The 18,127-nt window shown below is 33.0% G+C and overlaps 4 protein-coding genes and 1 non-coding gene across 5 annotated transcripts; 2 read left to right on the top strand and 3 right to left on the bottom strand.

Annotated features, from left to right (window-relative positions):
- The first annotated feature begins 282 nt into the window (after positions 1-282).
- Positions 283-7,077, top strand: LOC102597847 (LL-diaminopimelate aminotransferase, chloroplastic). Its single transcript, XM_006347231.2, has 10 exons — positions 283-451; positions 1,134-1,210; positions 2,114-2,181; positions 2,555-2,671; positions 2,995-3,057; positions 3,635-3,739; positions 3,827-3,877; positions 4,284-4,604; positions 6,313-6,519; positions 6,607-7,077. Exons 1-10 carry the CDS (start codon positions 369-371, stop codon positions 6,898-6,900), a joined length of 1,386 nt encoding a protein of 461 aa, XP_006347293.1. The 5' UTR covers positions 283-368; the 3' UTR covers positions 6,901-7,077.
- Positions 7,078-7,509: 432 nt separating this feature from the next.
- TRNAT-UGU (transfer RNA threonine (anticodon UGU)) lies at positions 7,510-7,581 on the bottom strand. The gene has a single exon. It is a non-coding gene; the product is annotated as a tRNA-Thr (tRNA).
- Positions 7,582-8,574: 993 nt separating this feature from the next.
- On the top strand, positions 8,575-9,484 carry LOC102597536 (tetrapyrrole-binding protein, chloroplastic). The gene has a single exon (XM_006347230.2). It carries the CDS (start codon positions 8,613-8,615, stop codon positions 9,405-9,407), a length of 795 nt encoding a protein of 264 aa, XP_006347292.1. The 5' UTR covers positions 8,575-8,612; the 3' UTR covers positions 9,408-9,484.
- A 2,681-nt stretch (positions 9,485-12,165) lies between these two features.
- Positions 12,166-12,810, bottom strand: LOC102597208 (60S ribosomal protein L27). Its single transcript, NM_001425390.1, has one exon. It carries the CDS (start codon positions 12,753-12,755, stop codon positions 12,348-12,350), a length of 408 nt encoding a protein of 135 aa, NP_001412319.1. The 5' UTR covers positions 12,756-12,810; the 3' UTR covers positions 12,166-12,347.
- Positions 12,811-15,811: 3,001 nt separating this feature from the next.
- On the bottom strand, positions 15,812-17,597 carry LOC102596885 (60S ribosomal protein L9-1-like). Its single transcript, NM_001287900.1, is given in 3 exon segments — positions 15,812-16,092; positions 16,197-16,319; positions 17,166-17,597. Coding segments are annotated over 3 exon segments (585 nt in total). The 5' UTR covers positions 17,541-17,597; the 3' UTR covers positions 15,812-16,005.
- Positions 17,598-18,127: the final 530 nt, after the last annotated feature.

The raw sequence follows: 18,127 nt of genomic DNA, 5'->3' as shown, positions 1-18,127 counted from the left end.
TTGATTCTTTTTATATTTTTTTTAAAAATATCTAATATTGGAGTCAATGGATCAACAACCAACTAAATTTATTTATATTTTTAATCGACATTGTACAAACTTATTGCAGTAATTATCAACTATTTTTATACTATTTAAACTCTACTCAAAATAAAAACAGTTGCAATAGAATCTGACCAAAAAAAATAAAATAAAATATTCAAGTGATGAATAGGTAGTTAGCAAATTCCAAATAAATAAAATAAACGAATTAAAAATAAAAATAAAAGTGTTTCAATGGAGCAAAAGGGCAAGAAGATTAGGGTTCTTTTAAAAGCAGCTTTTGGGTTTGAGGGCTTTACACCAGTGAGCTACTACACAAGGAAAAAATGGCAGCTATTCAGCAAAGTCTTTCTACTTCAATCTCTTCATCCACCTCTACTTTTCTGGGTCAGAACAAACTCCGTTTCAGGTACCCAATTTAATCATTTCCCATATTTTCTTTCATTTTGTTAATTCAGTTACAGTTTATTATTTTATTTGAATCTTCATCATCTGCTTAGTTATAGATATTATTGGTCTATATTGCTGGTAAAAATTCAATCTTTAAGCATTAAACGAAGCAGTAGAGAAGAAATGTCCAATATAGGTTCAGCATTCTGACTTTGTTATGTATTTTCATAGGGAAGAAGGTAACAATGAGTGGTTTGGTTGTTTTTGCTGTTCGAAATACATGGGAAAAAGTAGTTCTTTTTTTCTGTTGGTTTAACCATGAACTGATTATTGGGTTTTTTTATTCTCCCAAATTCATGGGGAAAAAGGTGACCTTTTTGTGGTTTGTACTGATTCTTGAATTTGTTTCTTTATAAATTGTTTAATCTAAAAATATTTGTTTTTGTTTTTTCTTAGTGTTCTCATTTTGACTAACACGAAGCTAAGGACTCTCCTTTTTTCCATAATAGACAAAGTTTCCTGCATTTATAGCATTTACGTGCTAGGATGATTTTAGTAGTGTATGAACTGACTGAGAATCTCATCTGGATTGGTAGTATAACAAGATTAACTGCATTGACGGGAACACAATAAAAGGCTATGGGTTGCTTCCTTAATACTTTGCTCATTCTAATGTAAAAAGTGTGCATTAATTGTTTCAGGAATCAGAATGTGTCAATGCCAGGCAAAACCAGTGGTATTGTCAGATGTGTTGCAACACCCTCTACGGAGAAAACTTGTAAGCCTTAATGTTAATGTTGTTTTCCAGTGCAAACTGTATCACTTTTTATATATATATATATATATATATATATATATATATATATATATATATATATATATATATATATATATATATATATATATATATATATATATATATATATATATATATATATATATATATATATATATATATATATATATATATATATATATATATATATATATATATATATATATATATATATATATATATATATATATATATATATATATATATATATATATATATATATATATATATATATATATATATATATATATATATATATATATATATATATATATATATATATATATATATATATATATATATATATATATATATATATATATATATATATATATATATATATATATATATATATATATATATATATATATATATATATATATATATATATATATATATATATATATATATATATATATATATATATATATATATATATATATATATATATATATATATATATATATATATATATATATATATATATATATATATATATATATATATATATTGCCAAGTTGAAATGAGAATAGTAGACTCCGAGCCTGTGCAATGTGGATCAGTTAGAGCTTTTGACAATTAATATTGAGAACTTTAAACTAATCAATGTATTGCATATAAATTACTTTTAACTCGCTGAAAAAGCAAATTTAAGACTCAAAACGTTTGCTACATGCACGTTTTTGAAATGCAAGAATTGTAAAATTATTGTCTTTCGACAACAACAAGAAGAAAACAACTGTCAGTCTCGGTGAGGTCTTAGTCTCACCTGTATCAGTCCATTCATATAGCTATGCAATTTCTTAACATTTGACTGCGCTAACGAAATTTCTGTGTGTCTTGAAGCTTACAAGACACAGGTCTCCCGCAATGAAAACTTAGCAAAGCTTCAAGCTGGTTATCTGTTTCCTGAGGTCTGTATTTCAACTGGTTCATTTTCATTAAGTTGATTGCTGTTTATCTTTATTTTTAAGTTACTTTGCAATTGAAGATGTAGCATTGCTTTTGGGAACATGCAAATAAAATATAGATTTAGATGAAATTGCAGTAATTTGGAATTACTATAAGCCAGTGAGCAGACTTAGTTACCTGAAGCAAAATTATTTGCTTTTTTAGCTGAATTTGGATGGCTAATTTTGTACCTTTACCTCTCTAAGCTTCCATCCTGAAATAGGAGAAATAATTCAATTCTTTATAGTAATACACTTAAAGAGAACCCTTATTTTGTAAACCATCTCTCCCACTTGCTAGGAGTTAAGTTCTAAACACTATCTTTGGTGAAGTTAGATCGCAAGAAGGAGATCTGCACACATGTTGAAACATCCTGATGCTCAAATTATAAGCCTTGGAATTGGTGACACTACCGAGCCCATTCCTGAAGTCATAACTTCTGCCATGGCAAAGGTAATACTGATGTCCTTGTTTGTGAATTTTGTAAAGAATAGGATACAATTGCTATCTCTATCATGCTGTAGTTTTTTGTTATTTTGTGTCCTATTTTGCCTGACCAATGATGGGATTACTAACAAAAATCATGTAGCTGGTAACATTTGGTTTTATACTAAACATGTTTCTAAATATTTCTGTTGATAGATTTCAGCATATGCTTACATAGACTACCATTGAACTTGATAAGAAGTTTGTATTTTTAATCTATTCTGCTTATTGAACTATAAGTCGGTAACTTACTTCCTGTTCTTGATTTTGTTTTCTTTGCTCATTTGCAGAGAGCACATGAACTGTCAACATTAAATGGTTACAGTGGTTATGGTGCTGAGCAAGGAGAAAAAGTAAGTAGTGCCCCCTCTCTTCATATTTCAGTAATATGATATTAGCTCTACTATTTATTGTCCAATCCTTGTTTCTCTTCCTTCTTTTGCTACAGCAATAATGGTTCTGGCCTTCACTGATAGTTTGTCTTTCCTCTTTTTATACCAATTTGATTGTTCATTTGTCCTTTTCTTTCCTCAAATACATTGCAATATTCTTTATTCAGTTATCCACACAATAAAGTTAAAACTTCCTCTTTTTTTCATAACGTCAAAAAGGGACGTGCAGCTGGAATTTCTGAAGCATTTAAAAGCATTTCTATTTCTTGGATCAACAATAATCTATTACTGCTTTGCGATTAGCTTTTTATTCAACAAATTCTTGGTTTGCCTACTAAGTTAAGAAAAAGAGATGTGAAATGTTTCATGTTTGGGTGTTGTCAAGCATCATTATTTTGGATCCTTATTTTAAGATCATAAGAGAAAATTATTCTTTGGTCGCCATATTTTTTATTCATAGCATTTAATCCATGATTCAAGTGTAAAGTCAGCTGTCAGAATAACTCTAAGAATACATTGATTGTTTCTGCATGAGCAGCAACTTAGAGCCTCCATTGCTTCTACCTATTATGCAAATGTTGGACTAGAAGAAGATGAGATCTTTGTTTCTGATGGTGCCAAAAGTGATATATCTCGACTTCAGGTCTGGTTTTCTCTGCATTTAATGGGCTTTTCAAATTACTGAGCTGTCTTTCACTATCAGTTTATGAATTTCTTGACTGTATTGCAGGTTCTTTTTGGGTCTAATGTGAGTATGGCTGTGCAAGATCCATCATATCCGGTAAATGTTTCAGGCTTATTCCTCTGTTCTTCTCTATTATAGTATTATGACACAAATGAAAAAGAGTAGTTCGAGGGCAGCCAGATGCTCATCCAGGATACCTGAACATTGTAGATTAGCCATGCCTATTTTGTTTTATGATTTCTCACATCATTGTGATATTTAAGTGAAGTGGTGCTATTTAATAACTTAGCACTAATTTTTATACTTTGTAAAGGTTATTGATATGTCTTTTGTTATTATCATTATTGCATATAATTGCACCTTTTCCTTTTATTTGGTGTAGTCTTTTTATTATCTGTTGGACTACTCCTTGTTTTCTTACTAGGCCTTGGAGAAAGGCTCTCTTATGTGATGCTGTGTGTAAGATTCTGAAGTATTGCCTTGATTGTTGTTTCTACTGTAGGCTTATGTGGACTCGAGTGTTATTATGGGTCAAACTGGTCAGTTTCAGAAGGATGTGGAGAAGTATGGGAATATTGCATACATGAGATGTACTCCAGAAAATGGGTTCTTTCCTGATTTATCCAGTGTTCCTCGGACAGACATTATATTTTTCTGTTCGCCTAATAATCCAACTGGTTCGGTGGCATCTAGGGAGCAGCTGACTAAATTGGTGCAATTTGCTAAAGACAATGGCTCAATCCTTGTTTATGATTCTGCATATGCTATGTATATATGTGATGACAGTCCAAAGTCCATCTTTGAGATTCCTGGAGCCAAAGAGGTAAGTTCAAATCATGTTGCTTGGTCAACATTAAGCTTTACTTTGTTTTCTAGTGAAAGCTTCTGCTATCATTTGGTCAAACCCTGTAGCATATAACAGTATAATATAGATGACAAACTCATAATGTCCGTGTATCAGTTTGTTAGCAGTTACTTATCGGTACATTGCTACTATAACGATCCATCTACTTCTAGTCTTCTATTACTCTTTTTAATCCCATTACAGCCATACCGCAATTTCATGTTACTTAGAGTCGGCATATGCATTCTCACCATTCATTTCACTCTATTTGGACCTATTTCATTCTAGTTAATACTAATTTGTGGATCTCAAACAGTAGAGGTTCTCTATATCTCCTATTGAGACACAAATCTCTTAACAAACCAAAAAGACTCCTAAGTATTGGCCTAATGTATGCTTACCTTCTTCATGACTAAGCATACTTCCAGCCTAATCGCTATTGTCTATATATATCTTATGCTTACATTGTACCCAAATTTACGCTAAATTTACATGGGTGATGGATCCGAAGGATTTTTGGTCCTTCTGGACTTCTTTTCGTGTGATTTTAGATCTACCTCATTCTCTTTTAAGTACCTTCAGTCATCATGGACCTCAAAATTAGTTTTACTGTTTCTTTTTTTATCAAAAAGCACCTTCAATCATCATAGTTTTACATCCATCGACCGATGCATTTGGAACCGAGACCTCATGGTTCTTAACCCACTTCATTTACCATTAGGCCACACACCCTTGGGTGCTTATACCTTATTAAAAAACTTAATTCTAACATTGTAACTCTCTCGATTACTCTTCATAGTTCAAACTTTCGGTAACACCCGTACTGGTTTCGTCAATTGGCTCAATATTGTTTGCAAATAAGAAACTAGGGTGTCCGAAAATACAGTGGAATATTATGGCTATTCTTTCTAGTCTATGCATGTCTATTTTCCTCTCGGCTGTTCTTTGTAGTCTGTGCATGTCTATTTTCCTCTCCAATTAACAGACTAAATATAATTTGGAAAGTTTCCATCACCGTTTGACTTGCTTCAGAAAGGACAGAAAAGTTAGAGAAAGAGTAGAATGGGCAAACCGCAAAGACCTCATACTGTTTTCCATTGGTTAGCTTATCATAATCATGATAAACAAGTACAGGCTAAATGTTGGACAAAAGTATGGGCTGAATGCAGATCTTCATGGTTATCGGAAACTCTTTTGTATCTTCATGACATTTTTATATTTGGTATATTCGTGGGAAAAATGCCATGGGCAGTCTATAATGAGACTTTAACCTTGTTTATTATCATTCTTGCATTCGTTGGGACCATTCCGTTTAGTTCCCCTCCTGCTGCTTACTTTTCTTTTGCCATGATTGACTAGAGCTCATGGTCATCTAATTCATCTTCTTCCCCTGCTCTTTCAATGACAGTCTATACTCTATAGTAAGGTCATCTCAAGTCTATTCAATCCAAGTTCTTTTTATCCCCTTGTTAATTCCAGGGATTTTCTTCTGATCCTTCTTGCTCACACAGTTGTCTTTTAGTAGAAGTTTCAGAGCTTCTTGTTATAGAGTTGTAAGGTTTTCATTTGACTTTTGTTGTGCTGCTTTTTCTCATCACCCGTGGTATACAAAGTCTATTGAATGATTCTAACGTTATGAACGGATTGTTCCATGTGATTCAGTGAGCTTATTGTACTGCACTTGCAGGTTGCCATTGAGGTTTCATCATTTTCTAAGTATGCTGGGTTCACTGGAGTTCGTTTAGGGTGGACTGCCATTCCCAAAGCACTCCTATATTCTGATGGATTTCCTGTAGCAAAAGACTTCAATCGCATTGTTTGTACATGCTTCAATGGTGCATCCAACATTGCTCAAGCTGGTGGTCTGGCTTGCCTTTCACCTGATGGTTTCAAGGTCAGCTCCCTATTCGCTTAATCATAAAGAACATCATTTAATAGGCTCAAGATTTCAATGTGAACGTGTGTTGACTTTGCATTTCAGGCCATGATGGACGTGGTTGGTTACTATAAAGAGAACACACAAATCATAATGGACACATTTAACTCGCTAGGTTTCAAGGTGTATGGAGGTAAAAATGCACCCTACGTATGGGTACACTTCCCTGGACGAAGCTCATGGGAGGTTTTCAGCGAGATACTTGAGAAGACTCATGTCGTTACTACTCCAGGCAGTGGTTTCGGACCTGGTGGTGAAGGTTTTGTGAGAGTAAGTGCTTTTGGGCACAGGGAAAACGTCATAGAAGCTTGCAGAAGATTCAAGGAATTGTACAAGTGAAGTAACTCGTTCGCCTGCATATCTATGTGAAAAGATGCAGCAAGTTGCACTTCTTGCATTCATTGAGATACTGTTTCTTGAGTACTCTTTAACATTTTGATCATCCTGTATGGAATCTGTTGCTTTGGAAGAATAAAGCTTATTCTATGATTGCCAGTGATTGATTCCTCCTCGTTATATCAATTGCCATATTAAAGAGTAATATGAAGTTTGAAACTTTTATTTTACAAAGTGTCTGGTGAAAGAAGTGGTAAATAAAATGCAACACTTTTTTCCACAATCAAACATTAGCATGACAAATCAACTTGAATATCCATTAAAGTGAATAAAATCATCACATCTTCGAAAGTTGGTCAATGAATGGTAAATAATTAGGCCAATTTTGGTGATTCCACCTTTGAAAATAAAGCAAAATCATTAAAACCATACAATTTGGTTTGGCTAAGCAAATAAGTACAAGTTGGTGTGTACAACAAAAATAAACTAATACACCTATGAATTACTCTCTGGAGTTTAGAAAGTAAAAAAGACAAAGAAAGTAAGACAAACAAATCTAAACGGGGAGTATGATGAGATCACGGACGGCAAAATAATATTATGTTAAAAAAATGCCCTCACGCAGGATCGAACTGCGGACCTTCAGTTTACAAGACTGACGCTCTACCACTGAGCTATAAGGGCTTGTATGTCAGCGTAGTGCAAGTTTACTATTTAGATCAAATTTAAGGGAAAAGGTGAAGGGAAGCCAAATTGACAAACAAATTACTCCACAACAACAACAACAACAACATACCCAGTGAAATCCCACTAGGTGGGGTCTGGGGAGGGTAAAGTGTACGCAGACCTTACCACTACCTCGTGGAGGTAGAGGGTAATTTGTAATTGACAAACAAATTACTCATTAGATCTAATTGAACTATTACTAAAAATGTTTTAAAACTAGATATCTTATTTATTGTATGTTAACTTCAAATTAGTGGTAGACCACAACAAATTAGATCGTCATAATCACAATTTATAAAAGAAAAAGAGTTAAATATACTCTTAAACTATTCAAAATGAGTCAGTTTTGTCCTCTTTTACATTTTTAACGTATTTTTTTTTTGCTCAAATACACTGTTTACCTAACAAAATAGATCTAAAAATACCCGTCTTACCAAGATTGTTCCAAACTAGCTTTGGAAACATGTGAAAATTGTTTGAAAATTAGTGGTAGACCACCACAAAAATTCTACTTACTCATAATCACATTTTTTTTTTACAAAATACATAGAGGGGTAGCTACTTCACATTTAATGGTCCTACTTAATAGTATGAATGGTGGTCTACAAATTTCCTTACTTGACAACAACCACCATAAAATCACAATGAATAATTTGTAGAAAAATTTTCCATACCACAAATTTAGAATTGAAATGAAAGAGAAATAAGGTATCAAAGTGTTAATTAATAAACAACTTTGTATTTTCCTTTTAGCCATAGAGATAGATAGAAGATAGTGATAGAGAGTATCCAAACTCACCCAAACCTAGCCAATCTCATTCAAGCACTATATTTCCTTTGATGACATCTTTCTTTCACTCTCACTCATTTCTTATCTCATCCACCCCACCCCCCCTACACCCCCTTACCCCACCCTTCTTATATCTTAACCAAAATGTCCCACACTTTTTTTCTTATCTTTTTCTCTTCACTACTAAGCATTAAGCAAAATGGCAACAAATTCATTCAACTCCATTCATACACTAAGAAGAAGGCATTCTAGAGATTGCCCTTGCCCTTTTTCTTCCTCTTCTTCTTTTTTCCTTAAGCCAATTACCAAAAACCCCTCCTCATTCTCCAATCATAACCTCATAACTTTCTCTGTTTCCTCAACTACCCCTACCACCACCACTACCACCACCACCACCCCTACCACCCCCTTCGATACTCTCGAACAACACTTAATTTCTCAAAATTTCCGAGAAGCAGACGAGGAAACTCGCCGTTTACTCATCGTTTTAGCCGGAGAAGCAGCAGTTAAACGAGGATACGTTTTCTTCTCCGAAGTTCAGTTCATTTCCGAATCTGACCTTAAGGAAATCGATTCGCTATGGAGAAAATACAGCGACGGCAAATTCGGTTACAGTGTTCAGAAGAAGATATGGAATACGAAAGTGAACAGAGATTTCACGAATTTCTTCATCAAAGTTCGGTGGATGAAGAAACTGGAGTCGGAAGAAGTGGATCAGTACAATTACAGGGCTTTTCCGAATGAATTCATTTGGGAATTGAACGACGAAACACCGGAAGGACATTTGCCATTAACGAATGCTCTGAGAGGAACTCAATTGCTGAAGAGCATTTTTACTCATCCAGCTTTTGTTGAAGAAGGAGATGAAGAAGAAGAGAAGGAAGATAGTAGTAGTAGTATTAATTCTGGGGGAGATAAAGGGAATGCTAAAAAAGGGGGTTTATTTGGAGGTTTAAGGAGTAAATTATTTAGTAAACCAGATTACAGTTTTTAAATTTTTGAAGAAACAAAAAGTTTGTTTATTAATCAAATCAGTACAAATTATGTGATGATAAAAAATTGAATGAATTACAGTTTTTTTGTTTAATGTGTTTTTATGAAAAGTAAAAATGTCTGTTGATTATTTTCAAATTTAATATAGTATATATATGTAGCTAAATGAGTAATAATTTTCACATATTTGTAGATGTTCATGAAAAATTAAATTTTAATTAATTGAATATTATAACGTAACGTGTTTGTATCATGTGTTCAATTTAGTCTTGGCATTTTTATGTTGTCAGTGTCACAATCTTTTATTTAAATATATATTCATGTTTGAAAAGGGAAAAAGGGACAATTTAGCGACGTTAACGAAGTTAAAATGACTCTGGCTGGCATGTATGTACTTTAATTTGAATGTTTTATGTCATTACTTAGTGCTAACATCACGCCTTATTAGATTATTTGCTTCACTCGTTTATTCACACGATCGATTTCACATATGAATAAAGAAGGGTTGTCGAAAATCAATTGAAAATAACATTTGTCTCATAAAAATAGGAGTAAAATTTAGTATATCTTACATTTCTCAAGCTTCACTAGTGTGAAATGAAATCCAATTTGTTGTTTACTGGTAATTCGTTAAAGAACTCGAATTTTCTACATTTACTGATTTGATGACAAAGTTAAAAAAATTAATTCTATAAATATTACATAAATCCCACTAATTTTATAAATTAATTACTTAGATACATTTTAGTTTGTCATATGATGTATCTTGCTAGATTTTGGTGCAGATAATTCTAGATACATGTATCTCAAATACATGAAGTCAAATTTAGGTATAATTTGTTCTTGATACATTATATCCAAGTGAATCCGCACGTATCTAGAATATATTGCAAATCTTTCTCACCCCGCTCATCTTTGCTTGGTCACTCTCCCATTTATTTGGTATCCTAGATATATGTGAATCAATCTACGTATGTCTCTCATCTCGCTTGTCACTCTCCCATGTATTTGATATCCAAGATATATGCAAATCAATCTAGATTTGTATCTCATCTCGCTTGTCACTCAGCCATGTATATGATATCCTAGATATATTCAAATCAATCAAGGTATGTCTCTCATCTCGCTTGTCACTCTCCCATGGAATTGATATCCTAGATATATGTGAATCAATCTAGATACATATGGATATCTAGTGTGATCCATATGTATGTGACATAGTACAAGCTGATAGCTTAAATAGTAAAATATCCAAAGAGGGAGACAACTCGAACCTTAACCACTCCAACTAAAAACCAGAGGGCTCACGAATGCTTTTCTATAAATCGGTGGAGACAACTCAAATCTGCAATCTATCCGAGGACGACAACAAACTTATAGATGTATATGTACAACATTTTCACAAGCTACGCAGAAACGTTCATGAGAAAGAACACCTAATGACGTTTAAAATCATTTTGTTTCAAGAGTCCTGCATATGAAAGGTGGAGCAAGACTCATATTGAGTAGGTTTTAGCCACTTTTTGAACCTTATAAATACTTTACAAACTAACTTCTCCTTGCAACTAGACGCACACAAGCACCATTTCATAGAGGCCATCATCAATTCCATCAGCAGATAAAAGAAATAGGCACTTAGGTGCAATTCCAGCATGTAGCAAATCCTTGTCAGACACATACTGATGTGACAAAACTAATTGGTCATATAATTCACCTGGAGAACTATTACAATCATTGCAATAACATATTTTTTCACTAGACACTTGTAATGGATTTATAATACAGTTTTAATATATTTTATTGATAACAATGTATTAAACATATGATGCACATAGATTGGAATGAAAGCGTTAAAGGGTGCACTGCTCTAATGAGATTTAGAAGTGTGGAATGGATGAATGTGACGAAGAAAAATGGAAAAACAATCTGATGAACTTCTACGGCTCAAAAAGGCTTGAATGATAGTAAGGTTCTCTACATTTATCTTGCTAATAGACCACCTGGGCGAGAGCCTTCTAACACTTAGTTGATGTTAAAACACATATGCAATGTCAATAAGACCTGGAGATAGTAGTGACTGAGATTCAAAACAATCCTAATTGACTTTGAAAGACAAATCATTTTGTGTATGGACCCATAGGAGGAAATATTTTAAGGATTCACATAGCCAGACAAAGCTAGTATAGGGATTGAGTCAAGACATGATGGAATGATTGATACCCAATGGGGAAATAACCAACTATTTTCAACTTGTGATCAGTGATCACCAACAAATGGCAGACGTACTCACATAGCAACAGATATGTTCGAATAAATCATTAAGCTGCATTTCATCCTGATGGGCTATCCTATGGAAGAAGATAAACAAAGAAAACAACAAGAAGGCAAGGTAGTCTGCTAATTCTATCCCAATTGCGATACGGAGGATGAGTCCTAGTGCGATGCACTAGCTATGTTGAAGTTGTTGTGGGGTGTACTAAGGGAGAGAGGAGTAAACAAAGCAAACAACAAATTGCTTATTCTTAGAAGCATTAAGCTGATTATCTTTGGGATTATGAGTCCCATAATCTATTGCACTACGGACGATGATTTCACTCCTTGATTAAACAAAATATACATAACCATTTATCCATTCCTAAGAAGACTCAGTAGAGTCGGTTCTTAAAACACCAGAAACTGTGCAATTGGTATGTTACACAAATAATCTGCAGTAATTAAAACAATATAGAACACACACCGAAAAATGCAACACAGGATACTAGAAACAAACCATTATAAAATTGTAGATAACTAAAACAAGAGCCAGGAATTATCCATCAATAAAATAGTTCAAACACAAAAAAACAGCCTAACAGTATCTTTGATAACAAAAACAACATCCCTCAAAACTCTTTAATACTAAGAATATTACCATTTCATCAAAATCGGATTCAATCTTCGCTCAGAACCTAAGCTTAGTAAAGAACCAGCGATTTTTCCCGGTCTTGAACCTCTCCTCAAGCCTAGCCTTGGTCTCCTTTGCAGCGGTCACCTTCTTGTCGCGTGCCTGAAGAACATCAGCATTGACAACATCCTTCAGATCCACATCGAGTGTGTAACGAGTTGGCATGATGTGGTTGTAGTTCACGAGCTTGATGAAAGCCTTGACACGAGATTTCTTCGCCTGCTTCTTTGCTGAATCCTTGCGGATCACCTTCTTCGGGTACTTGGAGATACCTGCAACCAAACAATGGCCATATGGCCTGTCCCTTGTTCCTTCATCAAATGCCCTTACGATCACAGCTTTCCGGCCGGCATATTTGCCTTGAAGAAGGATAACAGCCTTGTTTGGCTTCAAAAACTTCACCATCCTCGCCGCCGCTGATTCCTCTCTCACACACTATCTCTCTCGGCTGGATGAAATGGAGTGTAAAACCCTAACGTTTTGGCTTTATAAAGCCCTAGTTCTCAACGGGTTAGAATGGAAATCAAAGCCCTAGTTCTTAATGGGCTTAGGCCCATAATTTGTTATTATTGCATTGGGCTTTGATAAAATGGACCTTCTCAACCAAAAGGGCTGATTTACGTAAATAGCCTAATATACACCACCATTTAAAATTTACCCCCATTTTATGAAGTTATGAAGAATTACCTTTCCACAAATATTAGACCGGAGTCTAATGATTGATGTATATTGCTTCAACCTTATAGATAAAATATTATATTGTCGTTTAATATTGGCCAAACACATATATAGATCCTTAAACTTGTCCCTAAATTTCATTTTGACACTCCAACTCAACTTTGTTCCATTTTAACCCTTCAACTCCATTTTTTATGTTCCATTTTGGCACTTCTAAGTAGGGGTGTGCATTCGGTTTTTCGGTTCGGTTTTGTGTTATTCGGTTTGGGTTTTTCGGTTTTCGGTTTGAAAAAGTATAACCCAATTTGAACCAAAAAAAATTGGTTCGGTTCGGTTTTTCTCTTTTCGGTTTGGTTTTTTTCGGTTTGGCTATTCGGTCGGTTATAACTTATTTCATAACTAATTAATAACATAATCAAAGTTATATTTGCATGCTTAAAAAATAAAAATTTCATATAAGGAAAAGTACTAATTCTAGTTCTGCTAATTTTTTTGTCATGAAAGTGCAAGTAATATGTGATATTTATAGTTATAATGTAAAACCTAATGCCTAAAATTTAGTGAAATAGGATGGCAGTAATTTGATATGGGCCTAAATATTACAACAATACTGAATTATTAGTACCCTACGGCCTACATAGTAAACCTAAATATTATATGTGTAATTATTAATCTATTTATATATATATATAATTCGGTTTTTTTCGGTTTTTCGGTTTTCATTTTTCTAAATCCGAAACCAAACCAAAAAACCAAACAAAGTAACTTATAAATCCAAAACCAAACCAAAAATCCCAAAAACCAATCCAAATTATCTCTATTTCTTTTATGTACCATTTAACACAAAATACTAATTTTATGATTTCTTTATTTCTATATATGTTACTGCAATTTTGCATTTTAAAAATCAACGATCATCTGTTAATTATTGTAAAAAATTAAAACTGACGGATTATCATTGGTTTTTTTTATAAAAAAAGTAACAATTTCTTTTTAAGAGTTTTCCTATATTTTTGAGTGAAAAATAACCGACAAAAATGTGTCGATTTTCTTTCTTAAAAAAATCAATGACAACCCAACAAAGTTTATCGAGTTTCAACATTTTTTTGTAGTGTTATTAATTAGCAATGAACATGAGTTTTTTTACTCGTATTTAGTTGAATGAAAAATTAGAAAGTTGATATTTGAGTTAGTCCAAGTAGATTAGATATGAAAAAAATATGTGATGTTATTTATATTAACTAATTGTTTTTTAAAAAAAATCAACACACTTTCACCGATTATTTTTTCACACAATAATGTACAGAAACTCTAAAAAAAAATGATGTTCATCCATTATTTTTTAACACAATAATGGCATGTGAAGTACACACATCCCACTTTGTTGATTCTTTGGAAAGAAGCGTCAAAATGGAACATAAAAATTGGAGTTGAAGGGTCAAAATAGAACAAGGTTGAGTTGGAGTGCCAAAATGAAATTTAGGGACAAGTTTAAGGATCTCCATATGTGTTTGACCTTTAATATTTGTAATGACTTACAAAATTGTAGATTTTTATCTAACCTCTTCTCATAAAATTTTGAATTTCTTCAGAATTTTTTTAAAAATATTGTCTATCGAAAATAACCCCTCTAAACAATTATCCTGAAAATTTTCACAACCAAAAAGCTACAAGGCTTGTTTCTAGTTTCTACACTTTCAAGGTAAAAATAATGTAATGTGTGGTGAAAGAAAGAAATACTAGTTTGGCTATCTTTAGCAAAAAAATAGGAGATAAGTAAGATAAGAGTGGCTCGTCGTGTGTATTGTGCATGAACGATAAATCTTTTGCAAGATGAATACAAAAAAGACTGTATTTCATTAACCAATAATAATTGTTCTAAAGTAATAAGGATTCTCGCGAATTAATTTACATCACCTACACCAACAGGTAAGTATCATCGATTTGATTTATTGATTTTCAATTTGTGCACATGCTAAACTGATAACCAAATCGACAAAATATTTATTACTATGATTTACGATTCCACATATAAGAAAATGCACATATAATCATTTTGTACACAATGTATAGAGTTAGAAGCAAGAATAAAAGTGCAACATGGATTTTCTTATTAATCACTTTTGTTTAAACAACATAATTGTTTGAATTCCGTCTAAAACTCATAGAAGCAGGAACAGAAGTGCAAACTTTTGTTTAAACAACACAATTGTTTAATTCCGTCTAAAACTAATGCAATAAATTGCAGAAACAACATAAATGTCTTAATCACAATCAAATTTGAAACTGAGAAAGGAGGAGTACTAGTTACATAACCTTTGATATTCAAACAATAGTGAAATTACATAACCTTTGAAAAGAGAAATCGTCCCAACAAAAGTTAAATTTGCATAGTTGAATAAATTTCAATACTTGAATACTGTGGAAAACTGACAGTCACATGAAGCATGATGACATATGACAAATATTTCGAGTGCTCACCATCAACTCATTTGTCTAGCAACCTTTAAAACAGTTAACAAAATTCACATAAAGATTGGAAGCTCTGCAATCCTAGAATATTCAGATCATAGCACTAGCAACATTGACAAGCTGTGACACTGAAAATTTTCAGTTATTTCATTCAGAACATTAGTACCGGAAAATACTTGGGAAGAATATAAACACTACTTGGACAATTCGCAATGGGTATAGTTCGGTGTGATACTGCAAGTTATGCAAACTCAAAAGCTATGATATATAACATAGTAGCAACTTGGGATCAAACAATTTTCACTCACAGATAACGAGAACAGAAACATTTGGGATAATTGAAAGAACCACCAAGGCCAATTTGTCAACAAAATTTCAAAACAAGAACTAGAAAACTGAAATTCAAACAAGTCTGTAATATATAGTCTCCAAAAGAACTTAAAAGAGATGGTAAAACGAGCAATTGGGATACGGTCCATCACCAACATGCCTACTTCTAAAATACTCATTCTTCTTCAACAATTTTACCCTTCTCACTGACATAGATACCATCAAGAAACTTTCGGATATCCTTGTTCTTCACATGGCATTTCTGTACAACAAAATACAAAATAGAAAAGTTAAGTAATGCAAATTCAAATTGATAGCATGCAAACTCTAAATGTTCAATGTTGGGAGATAGAACATAGAGATTACTTGGTTAATGAGGGCTGCAGAGCGAGAAACGAGCTCAATGTCATTTCCATCCAATACAAGCTCGTCCTTAACCTTCTCAGATCGAACAACTGTTACTCCATCAAGCATGTCAACTTTCCTAACCTGATACACAGCCATAAAACCAGTTAAATCTCCAGGTACTACACTACAGCAAATGGTATAGATAATAAGCAGTGAAGAATACATATGACATTGCCATACGTAGGAACAAAACCTAGCCAAGAAGGGTCCGACTAAAGCTGGGTTTTTACACTAACACCAGAAAATGATTCCTTAAAAGACGTAAAATAATCTATGACACATCACAATTCTTTATCAAATAACCAAATTCTACCTCATCCTTAACAATTACACTAGCTGCTAACTATTTCAGTCAACATCTCAAAGTTCTAAACCTACCTGAATAAAACTACTCTTCATCGCATACAACATAGCAGCATTATTAATTGCAAAATTACTTTTTCGAACAACTTATAATCACTTTTAACCATAAAATAATCATTGAAGTAGTTCAACAGAACTATGAAATTGATATCAGAATTCAAACACAATATAAATAGAATCCTGTCATTCCTTTCTGGACAGGTACAGTTTCTCAACTTTCTTTTCTTTTAACTTATGTTTGACAATAATTCCAAAGCCAATAAATATCACATTTAACTATAAAAAAATCACAAGTACAACAAAAAACTAAGCATAAGGATCACAAATTAACTCTTATATTTATATAAAACTGATGCATTTCTGTCTAATGGGCATCCATTTTCGCTCAAATTTGTATCTAATCTAGTATACAAGAGATTGAATCATTTCATTGAACACACAAAAATCCACAGAAAAGAACTATAATTAAGCATAAATCCAGATCACGTAGTAAACGATCATGTTAACAAACTAATGCATACATTTCATTCATACAAAGAAAAATAACTTTTGAAAAAACATTACCTTCTTCTCGCCAAGGAAGTTACGGATCTCAATGGCCTTGTTACCTCCGGTGATGGAGGCATTGATGGGAAAGTGAGCATACACAAAACGCATCTTGTATCTGTATCCCTTGGTAACACCAATGATAAGATTATTAACATGGCTAAGAGCGGTACGGATAGAAGCAGTAGCCTTTCGAGATCCAAACCAGGAATCAACCTTCAGCTTCTTCAGTCCAGTTTCCTCGTCCTTGATCAGCTGGAAATCGAGATTGAGATGCTTGAAGTTTCGCACAAGCTTTCCCCTTGGTCCTTCAACTTCGATTTGCTTTGCCTTCACCTTGATGGTGATGCCGTCTGGGATATCCATGGTTTCCGATGACAGAATTGTCTTCATCTTCTCTAAATTTCTCTCACACTCTCTCTCCTCTCTCCGACTCTGTGTGTGAATATGGCGATCGCTAAAACCCTAGCAGCGATATGAAACCTTAGAGAAAGAGCTCTTAAATATGCTATGGTACTTATTGAAACCCTAGTTTCGATGGGCCAAATTACCCAACCCAAATCATCAGGCCGATTAGGCCCAATTATTTTAATCGGCCCTTTTATTATAGAAAAATTACATAACTAAACTAACATATTATAGTTAATTATGTTTCATAACTATTAATTATAAAAAATGGTTATAATTGAATAAAATGGTTATATGGTGTGTCCTACGTATTGTATTAAAACGTGTTAGTTCTCTTTCATCCTTTATACAAATCTAAACGCACTCTCTCTTATCACACCCACTAATCTATCTCCTAAAATCTCTCACTTCCCTTAAATAACTTAACGAAATTATAATTAAAATTTTGAAAAATTCATTCATCCAATTTTGAAAATTGAAATTTTGAAAACTATAGCTACACAATCCAATATTGTATAATTATACAACTAAATTTATTATGTATTTTGTATATGTATATTTATTTGGTTTAA

Source organism: Solanum tuberosum, unplaced genomic scaffold, assembly GCF_000226075.1.
Source record: "Solanum tuberosum cultivar DM 1-3 516 R44 unplaced genomic scaffold, SolTub_3.0 scf00087, whole genome shotgun sequence".
Lineage (NCBI taxonomy): Eukaryota > Viridiplantae > Streptophyta > Magnoliopsida > Solanales > Solanaceae > Solanum > Solanum tuberosum.
The sequence above is the reverse complement of the archived record's forward strand: the minus strand, read 5'-3'. Positions and strand labels throughout refer to the sequence as shown.

Coding starts and splice junctions, on each gene's coding strand:
- LOC102597208 (NM_001425390.1), bottom strand. CDS start 12,755: ATGGTGAAGTTTTTGAAGCCAAACAAGGCTGTTATCCTTCTTCAAGGC.
- LOC102597536 (XM_006347230.2), top strand. CDS start 8,613: ATGGCAACAAATTCATTCAACTCCATTCATACACTAAGAAGAAGGCAT.
- LOC102597847 (XM_006347231.2), top strand. CDS start 369: ATGGCAGCTATTCAGCAAAGTCTTTCTACTTCAATCTCTTCATCCACC. Junction 2,182..2,554: donor CTGGTTATCTGTTTCCTGAG/GTCTGTATTTCA, acceptor TGGTGAAGTTAG/ATCGCAAGAAGGAGATCTGC. Junction 3,740..3,826: donor GTGATATATCTCGACTTCAG/GTCTGGTTTTCT, acceptor ACTGTATTGCAG/GTTCTTTTTGGGTCTAATGT.